Source organism: Lipotes vexillifer, unplaced genomic scaffold, assembly GCF_000442215.2.
Source record: "Lipotes vexillifer unplaced genomic scaffold, Lipotes_vexillifer_v1.1 scaffold1008, whole genome shotgun sequence".
Taxonomy (NCBI): domain Eukaryota; kingdom Metazoa; phylum Chordata; class Mammalia; order Artiodactyla; family Lipotidae; genus Lipotes; species Lipotes vexillifer.
In genome coordinates, this window is record NW_006772616.1 from 329,875 (window position 1) to 339,797 (window position 9,923).

General features: G+C 40.5%; 1 protein-coding gene across 2 annotated transcripts in view; it reads right to left on the reverse strand.

The window, feature by feature from the left end:
* The window catches only part of EOGT (EGF domain specific O-linked N-acetylglucosamine transferase), a 29,789-nt gene extending 20,102 nt beyond the window's left edge, over positions 1-9,687 (reverse strand). For both annotated transcript variants that reach the window (XM_007447640.1, XM_007447641.1), the window contains exons 1-6: positions 9,478-9,687; positions 7,983-8,083; positions 7,269-7,377; positions 4,972-5,066; positions 4,509-4,613; positions 488-594 (exon numbers count right to left, since the gene is read on the reverse strand). In XM_007447640.1, coding sequence (XP_007447702.1) covers positions 488-594; positions 4,509-4,613; positions 4,972-5,066; positions 7,269-7,377; positions 7,983-8,083; positions 9,478-9,687 — 727 coding nt within the window. The remainder of the gene's footprint in view (positions 1-487; positions 595-4,508; positions 4,614-4,971; positions 5,067-7,268; positions 7,378-7,982; positions 8,084-9,477) is intronic.
* Positions 9,688-9,923: the final 236 nt, after the last annotated feature.

Here is a 9,923-nt window from a genome sequence, read left to right on the forward strand (position 1 = left end):
AAAAAAAAAAAAAAAAAAAAAAAGAATATATGGCAGAGCTAACTTCCAAAAGAATTTTAAGTTAACTTTAGTCATGGAGATGATACCAGAAAGTTTGCCAGAAGAGGTCATGGGCCTTCCTTTCCCACCTGCACTATATACATGGCTTTTAATTTTTAAAGAGTTCTACTGAAGCACCAGCTAAATCAAGCAATTAGAGAAACCACATGAGGTAAATGTAGTTACAAAAGGGGTACCCAGTCTTTCTCCTCTCATCTTTGGATTTTGATTGAGTCATTTGATATCAATGTGAAAGTTTCTTCTAGCATGCCAAAAATATAAAACAGTGGGAAGTTCAAATTAGTTCACTTCCTCACAAGAAAGCAAAAAGCAAATCTATTGTTTAATGTCACATTGCTTGCTCCCAAATTATAGGAATACATATATCAAAAAAAAGGAACAAAACCCGTTAACCAATAAATAAATAAGAGACAAATTAACTTCTCACCTGCATCTAATTTCATGAAGTAGGTTGGTTTCTCAATAACAATGTCACACTTAGCATCTTCTACTGGTCTGAAGTTGAGCTGAGTATAGCTTTGTAGCTCAGCAAACCTGGAATTAAGAATCAAGAGATACTTTCAAAGGGAGTCTCCTGGACTTCCTACTGAAACCTTGTAACTTAGATCTGTTCATTAAGCAGATTTTATTTCTAGAAAACACTCATAAAGACATGTGGAACTTCTCAAACTTACTAACATTTATGCAACTTGATATCAATCTTAATGTTGAGACTAAAAGCAAAAACGATTTTAAATTTCAGCCTAATGTGCAAGACCAACTGGGAACTTTGCTGACAAAGAAAAAATTTACACATAGAGTTGACCAAAAAACTCTACCAGTAAAGTGGGAAGATTTAAAAAGGTTTCTTGCAGTCTGACGAGGCTCAGAAGTAACACTGACCCAGAGAACATTCTTGGATTCTGAGAAACATGGCATTCCGGGAATTACCAAGTGCCTAGAAAAAACAGCAGACAGCTATGCTTCCCAGAGGTAAGGAAAGTCTGTTTCTCGGAAAACAACTTTGGAAGCCACTTGGTACAATTTTCTTTCATACAAAAGAAGACAATCACAAGCTAACCTAAAGATTGCTGTAACTCTTCATCTTTAAGACCATGTCTGAGGTACGACAAATATCACATAGAGCCTTTTAAAACACACATAATGCTGAAATGTTTATTGTAGTGGCTTCAAAATCAGGTCCACAAATTCTGTGATATTTCTTCCTTCAGGAGGTAGAGATGAATATCCTCCCCTGGAGGGTGAGCTGGACTTAGTGATTCAGTTCTTTTTTTTTTTTTTAATTTATTTATTTTATTTATTTTTGGCTGCACTGGGTCTTTGTCGCTGCTGCTCACAGCCTTTCTCTAGTTGTGGCGAGCGGGGGCTACTCTCTGTTGCGGTGCACAGGATTCTCATTGTGGTGGCTTCTCTTGTTGCAGAGCACAGGCTCTAGGCGCGCGGGCTTCAGTAGTCGTGGCTCGCGGGCTCAGTAGTTGTGGCTCGCGGGCTCTAGAGTGCAGGCTCAGTAGTTGCGGCGCACGGGCTTAGCTGCTCCGCGGCAATGTGGCATCTTCCCAGACCAGGGCTTGAACCCATGTCCCCTGTATTGGCAGGCGGATTCTTAACCACTGCGCCACGAGGGCAGCCCTAGTGATTCACTTCTAATGAGCAGAATATGGCAGAAGTGATGGTGGTCACTTCCTAGATTAGGATATACAAAGATCGAGGCCTCCATCTTGGGACATGCTTGTGCTCTCTCTCTCTCTCTTTTTCCCTCTCGCTCTCCCTCTCTCTTTCTCAGACAACGTACTCTTGGGGAAGCTGCCTGCCATGTTGTCAGTAGCCCTACGGAGAGGCGCATATGGTAAAGAAATGACACCTCTGGCCAACAGCCAGACAAGAAAGCCCAAAGATGACATGCAAGCTTAGGAAGCAGATTCTGCAGGCCCAGCTGAGCCTATAGAGGGCCACAGCCCTGGTCAACAGCTTGACTGCAGCCTCCTCGGAGACCCTGGCCAGAGCCACCCAGCTAAGCAGCCTCCAAATCCTGGCTATCAGAAACTTCATGACATAATAAATGTTTATCGTTTTAAGCTGCTAAATGTCTGAGTAATTTATTATACAGCAATAACTAATACAAATACACCCTAGGGAACTATCATGATATCAAAAGGTAGCAGGAAGCAAATATCAAACATTTATTTTGGATCTCAGATATCAAAGTGTGCTAGGAATCAAAATGCCCATGAGAAAACAGGAACTCCTACTGCAAAAGTCTGTTAAGTCAAGTAAGATCCTGCTTTGCAGAGAGTAAAATGATAGACTGTTATCCTGAATGGTTTACTTAGCATGATTGTTTTTGTTTTGTTTTGTTTTGTTTTTTGTGGTACGCGGGCCTCTCACTGTTGTGGCCTCTCCCGTTGCGAAGCACAGGCTCCGGACGCGCAGGCTCAGCGGCCATGGCTCACGGGCCCAGCCGCTCTGCGGCATGTGGGATCTTCCCGGACCGGGGCACGAACCCGTGTCCCCTGCATCGGCAGGCAGACTCTCAACCACTGCGCCACCAGGGAAGCCCTAGCATGAATGTTTGACCTCAGAAATGAACTCTCTTTGACATAAATCATAGCAATATTTTTTTGATCTGTTTCCTAAAGCAAAGGAAATAAAAGCAAAAATAAACAAATAGGACCTAGGTAAACTTTTTTTTTTTTTGGCCACTCCAAGTGGTGCGGCACATGGGAACTTAGTTCCTTGACCAGGAATCAAACCCATGTCCCCTGCAGTGGAAGCATGGAGTCTTAACCATTGGACTACCAGGGAAGTCCCAGGACCTAAGTAAACTTAAAAGCAGTTGTAAGCAAAGGAAACAGCTGACAAAATGAAAAGACAACCTACAGAATGGGAGACTATATTTGCAAATGATATGACAGATAAAAGGTTAATATCCAAAATATATAAAGAGCTCATACAATTCAACATCAAAAAAACAAACAACTCCATTAAAAGATGGGCAAAAGAACTGAGTAGACATTTTTCCAAAGAAGACATGCAGAGAGCCAACAGGTACATGAAAAGATGCTCAACATCGCTAATCATTAGGGAAATGCAAATCAAAACCACACCTGTCAGAATAGCTATCATCAAAAAAACACAAATAACAAATGTTGGCAAGAATGTGGAGAAAAGGGAACCCTCATACACCGTTGCCGGGAACGTAAACTGGTGCAGCAGTTACCAATGGGGAGAGGGAATTGCAGAGGGGCAAGAAAGGGGTAGGGGATTAAGAGGTTCAACCAATTAGGTATAAAATAAATAAGCTACAAGGATATATTGTACAACAGAGGGAATACAGCCAATATTTTATAGTACCTATGAATGGAGTATAACCTTTAAAAACTGTGAATCCCTATGTTATATACCTGAAACTTATATAATATTGTACATCAACAATACCTCAATAAAAAGAAAAAAATGAACATTATATGAGTGTCCTGTGTGACTGTAAAGGAGAGCATGACAATTTCTAGGATGACAGAACAGTTCTGTAGCATGATTGTAATAGTGGTTACATGTACCTAAGCATATGATATAAATTTTATAGAGCAATACATCCCCCTAAAAAATAAAGAATGCATGTTAAGCATTGATAAAATCCAAATGTGTTTAGTTAATAATATTGTACCAATGTCAGTTTCCTGGTTTGCATCATTGTGCTATGGTTATGTAAGATGTTATCATTAGAGGAAGCTGGGGTAAGGGTACAATGGAAACTCCTTGTACTATTTTTAAACTTCTTGTACCATCTTTAAACTATTTTTAAATGTCTACAAATCTCAAGTTATCTTAAAATAAAAAGCTTTTAAAGTACCCTAATTCTTTAATCTCTAAAGATGGTAAATTTCTTGATAGAATTAGTTTAGTATTCAAAATGTTTTAAATCAAAATCCAATCTTTATATAAAGTTCAAAAAGCTTCTCAAAGGTGCTTAAAGTCAGGGTGGTGTTTACCTTTGGAAAGGAGGATGGAGGTTGTGTCTGGAAGGGAGCCTGGGTGGATGATGGTCTATTTTCGACCCAGGTAAGAGTTACTCAAGTGGGTTCACTTTTTCATAATCCAAACTGTACATTTCTCTATATGCTTGGTATGTACTTCAGTAAATGTATATATTTTTAAAATGTTCCCCAAATCACATGCAGAAATTATGAATTAAAAAAATTCAGTTTTGAACTTTTTTCTTTCATTAGCAAATAGTAAGTACTATATCATACTTCCGAATATTTTATAAATATATATTTAATTCGGATACAACTGATGATTCACTCAGGAGCCACCACTCCCCAGAAGCTCAGGCCAAATTATCTACAAATAGAGTAACATTTTCCATTTGAGAATCCCTACCAAAATCTGCAAGTACCAATAACAAAGACAAATATTTCAGAAACATATTTTCCAAAAAAAAATCTTACCAAGACTGCAAAGGGCTTTTGCGCTGGCCTTGAGACATCAACGTACGAATGTCAAGTTTACAGTGTCCTCCAATTTCCCCGCTCTGGAAAAAATCTTCCTTAAATCTGGTGTACAACAAAACATTAAGTTAAGCTTGGAAAATATTTTCATGACTCAGACACGTGGGTTGTAACTAAAGTGGTTTGCCAATTTCTAAAATCAGTTTTTCATTAGAAGTTAACTCTTTATAATAGAATATTTCAAACATACCCAAAAGTAGCAAAATGGTACAAGGAATCTAATGTACCCATCACCCAGTTTCATAATGATCAACTCATTATGACCACTGTGGGTCATTCATCCCCTCCCCCATTCCCCAACCTCATCACCATATTATTAGGAAGCAAATCCCAGGCTTGCAAATCCTGAAACTGCAAATATTTCAGGATTTCCCTTAGATTTTAACCTCTCCCACTGAAGTACCTCTCGTGGTTTCTCTTGATGTTTCTTAAATCAAGGTAGAGATCGGTCGCTCTGCAGTACTGAAGGTAACGGGAACACACTAGACTTGAGTCATTCTAAAATAAGGTTCAGAAATAAGAAAAAAATAACTGCGATTATTAACAATTCCAGGACAGACCGGACTTGCTTGACATCATGCTGACAGCATGTTGCCTTCAGGTTCCAACCACACGATGTGATGAAAAGTGCTTCCCGATGACCACTTCTGTTTTCCCCGGCAGACATGGGCCAAGCATATTTTTACCAATTTGCACACTTTTAGGTTACTACGACACACCCTTAAATGTTCTATCACCTTCAAACTTTAGAGAGTCAGCAGCTGTATTTGTGGTTCATTTCACCCTCCTGGAAAAAAAATAATGCACTCAGAACCCTCACTAACCCCACAGCTATGTGAAAAAGCATTTTCCAAAGACCAGCCAAAGGAAACAAGGAAGAATGCACATGTCAGAGTCATTAAAATGCAAGGCAGGAAGGGCAGTTTGCCAATTTGAATTAGAGGTACTTTCTGCAAATCTCAAAACCTGTCTCCACAGCAGCATGAGAGCCATGTTTTCTAACCCACTGAGGTAAAGGAGTTTTTGTTTGTTTCTGGGTTTTCTTTTACAAATTTATTTTTATTTTTGGCTGCATTGGGTCTTGGTTGCTGCACCGGCTTTCTCTCGTTGCGGTGAGCAGGGGCTACTCTTCACTGCGGTGCGCAGGCTTCTCATTGCGATGGCCTCTTCCATTGCGGAGCACGGGCTCTAGGAGCACGGACTTCAGTAGTTATGGCTCAGGGGCTCTAGAGCGCAGGCTCAGTAGTTGTGGTGCACGGGCTTAGTTGCTCCGTGGCATGTGGGATCTTCCCGGACAAGGGTTTGAACCTGTGTCCCCTGCATTGGCAGGTGGATTCTTAACCACTGTGCCACCAGGGAAGTCCCTGAATGGTATTTTGGAATCTGGAGTTGCTAAGGGGTCATACCCTGATAGCACAAAACCTAACAAGGCAGATCTTGGTGAGGAAAGCATTCTGCAAACCGCCTTGGAAGAGGTGTGCGAGGTGGAGGTGGGGCCCTTCCCTGCCCTTTCCACATGAACAGCTAAACTCCAGACAAAGTGTAAAACGTCGTCTATTAAAGACACCCCTCAGCAGTGCAGGTTAACACCTTGCCTCCATCTTCCGGTTCAGCCACCTTGCTAGAATCACTCGAAGTTCTTTCACACGACACCCTCCAAAAGCACTATACAGCATCTATTCAGTTTTTGAAAGCAGTTGGAAGCCATGTCCTCCTTTCAAACATATATCAGATTGTCATAGTTCGAGGCAATTAAAATATTTTTGGGTTTAGAATTATTCCCCCCAACATATACTAAAGAAGATAGATTGATAAATTACATCTTTATAAATGCCCTTGCAAGTAGTTTGGGACACATGATACACCCTCACCATGCAGTGTTTGTCAGCACTTTGCAGCTTGCAAAACGCTTTTCTGTATGTTTGCTAGCTTGATTCTCACAAACAGTATAGCAGATAGGCAGGGCAGGTATTACCGATGTCACTGGACCAGACAGGGAGGGATTCCTTTCATAGTGCCATCTATCTTGTTTTTATATTATGATCTAACCACTATGAGTGTAGGGGATTAAGAGATACAAATTATTACGTATAAAGTAAGCTATAAGGATATCTTGTACAACACAGGGAATATAGCCAATATTTTATAATAACTAAAAATGGAATATAACTTTTAAAAGTGTGAATGTGTGGGCTTCCCTGGTGGCGCAGTGGTTGAGAGTCCCCCTGCCGATGCAGGGGTCACGGGTTCGTGCCCCGGGCTGTTAGGAGGTGATTGATAAGATAAACTCAGCAACAATGTAATACTGATTACCACGATTTATTAAGACTCAGCGCTAGGGGCTTCCCTGGTGGCGCAGTGGTTGAGAGTCCGCCTTTCAATGCAGGGGACACGGGTTCATGCCCCGGTTCGGGAAGATCCCACATGCCGTGGAGCAGCTGGGCGCGTGAGCCATGGCCGCTGAGCCCGCGCGGCCGGAGCCTGTGCTCCTCAACGGGAGAGGCCACAGCAGTTGAAGAGCCGTGGAACCAAAAAAAAAAAAAAAAAAAAAAAGTGTGAATGTGAATCACTATATTGTATATCTGTAATTTATATAATATTGTACATCAACTATACTTCAATAAATAAATGAATAAATAAATAAATACTACGGGTGTTTCCGAATAAACACACTCGTTTATGAAGGGGTTAAACACCCACCATTCCCTTCGGCTGGCAGAGCACGTGGAGTTCCTCCAGCCGCTCTCCAGAATACCCAAAGTCAGCTTGCTTCCAGAATATTTCCTGGGCTGATTCAAGAGTGTCCGTCCTGTTAGAAAACAAAAAATTCTGTGATATTCATCTTTTTACTTTTTCTGGACCTTAAATTTTCTTTCTAAGTGTTAAATTGCTAGAAGTCAGTCATTATTTTTTTTAAGTAAACTATCATAATTGAAAAATCTATCCCTCACTACATGAAGTAAGCAAAATAAGTTATTTATAGACTTACTCCCTTATAATAAAAATACAAAATGGAAAGGTATGAAGTTAGGATCATCTGGAACTGAAGACAATGAACTGTTAATTACTGTATTTTCTTTACCCCGTGAACCTTGCCTGTGTTGGAAATACTGATTATACTTAACTCTCTTCTCCAGAACCAAGAGAAACCATCCATTTATCTTCTTAGCATATGCTGGGGGAAAATATTTTCTGTGATCCATACTGTTTTCTCTCTCTGGCAGAGGAAATGAGAGATATTCCTGTCCCAGTGGGAGACAGTCAAGTTGAACTGATGACTGTGTAAGCAAATTAATATCTAAAGGAATTACTATCTAATACCAAAAGAGTCTAGCTGGGGATTGGAGCCTCAGCATACACTGCAGAGAAAGGAGACAAAGTACAGGGGAAGAGGTATTCCATCCAGAAACTTACCATCCCATATCCACGTAGGTGCAAACAGGGTAACTAAACCTGAACTCTGGTCTGCAGGATTTCTCATAACCCCAGCAGTACTTTAAATTTTCTAAGTGTTTCTGGAACATAAGAGGTATATGTTTAGACTTGTCTACCTTCTTCTGACATTTAGAGAGGACTCAGAATTTTTTCCATAAGGAAAACAAATCTTTATAGAACTTTCACCTTCATGTTTTATAATACTTATTCATGTAATAGAAATAAGTAAATTCTAAAAAAAGCAGTCTCAAGTTTCTTAACAATTATCCTTAATCACCAACCCCTCCCCCACCAGGTCTGTCCTCCCACCAAAAATCTGGGTTTTAGCCAGACTACCACAGATCATTTGAATTGCCGTTTTTTTAACTTAATTAATTATTAATTTTTTATTGAAATATAGTTGATTTACAATGTTGTGTTAATTACTGTCATACGGCAAAGTGATTCAATTATACATATATATATACCCACATCCTTTTTTATATTTATTCTTTTCCATGATGATTTACCATAGGATACTGAATATAGTTCTCTGTGCTCTACAGTAGGGCCTTATGTATCCATTCTATATATAAAAGCTTACATCTGCTGACCCCAACCTCCCACTCCATCCCTCCCCTAACCTCCTCCCCTGAATTGGAATTTCTTGAAGTAGCTTTATGAAATCAGTGAGGAAACTGATCCTAAAATCAGTCCCTAGAGAGTCACAAAAATTGGAATTTCTATCCCCAGAAGAATCACAACTAAACCGAAGGGACCAGCAGCTTCACTCATCAACCGAGATCAGCAGAGATCCCGGAAGATGTCACAGCTCTGCAGCCCTTGCGGGACACAGCAGCTGCTGCTGGCCAGGGAGCTTAGGATGCTGTTCTGCGAGGCCCCAGGAGCAGTCCTGATCTGATTCCCAGCCCTGCCTCTCCGCATGCTTCCTGTGCCAGCACCATGGGAAAGGAAATGGCTCACAATGCCCTGCTTTGATCTCTGAGGCCTCATGAGATGTCTGAATGGGCTCCAATCTGAAACCTTTCCAACAACTCTAAAACAGAAGGAAGGCTGCAGTAATAGTCTTAATTATTTGGAGACAGAGGTGGAGGTGTTATTACCAACATGAAGTGCGGAGAGATCCTCTGAAGTGCAGATTAAGGAGAGGTGTGAAATTCTCCAGTTACTTTTAACTAGATATTCTTTTCTGCATCAAATGTAATTCACTTCATTTACAGAGTATACAAATAGTATAGGCTGCCTATTTATTTTACTAGTGATTTAGATTTAAAATCTCACCTTTGTGAGTGGGACATAATTCTTAGCAAAGTTGAGTCACTAAGAAGCGTTAGATGAAATACAAACACTGATTGACTCACAGTTACAACCAAGAGACTGAAGTCTACTTTCAGGCTCAAGTTACAATGAGGAACTAGTGAACCAGCCTAAATTGCTTCCTTTTAAAAATATACAAGGAGAGAATAGTATTTACCTTATAAGGACAATGCGAGTCTTTCTTACAGACCATGGCAATATGCCTATTATTGTGCAAAAAGAAGGGAATATGCTCTTCTGGCAGGCGGAGGCTGGCATAGTTGAACAGAGGGGCACCCAGAATGCCATCAGCCTGGGGAGGAGCCTCGTCTTGGCCACTTAGGGGAACTTCATGAAGCAATGCTCCAAAGACAAGCAGCATGAACATAGCAACCTCCAAACCTAAAGATCAAATTGACAACATCCTCATTAAGACATACCCTTTCAAAGCCAAAGGCTCAAGGGCTAAGCACAATTACAGTGAACTTTGCTATTTCACTGAATAATGTTCCTTTACTCTACAAATATTGATTGTGCACTTGTTATTTGCCAGGCACTGTGTTGGGAGCTAGGTATACAGAGGTGAAAAAGCAGGAAGGACCCCTGCTCTCACAGAGCTTACAA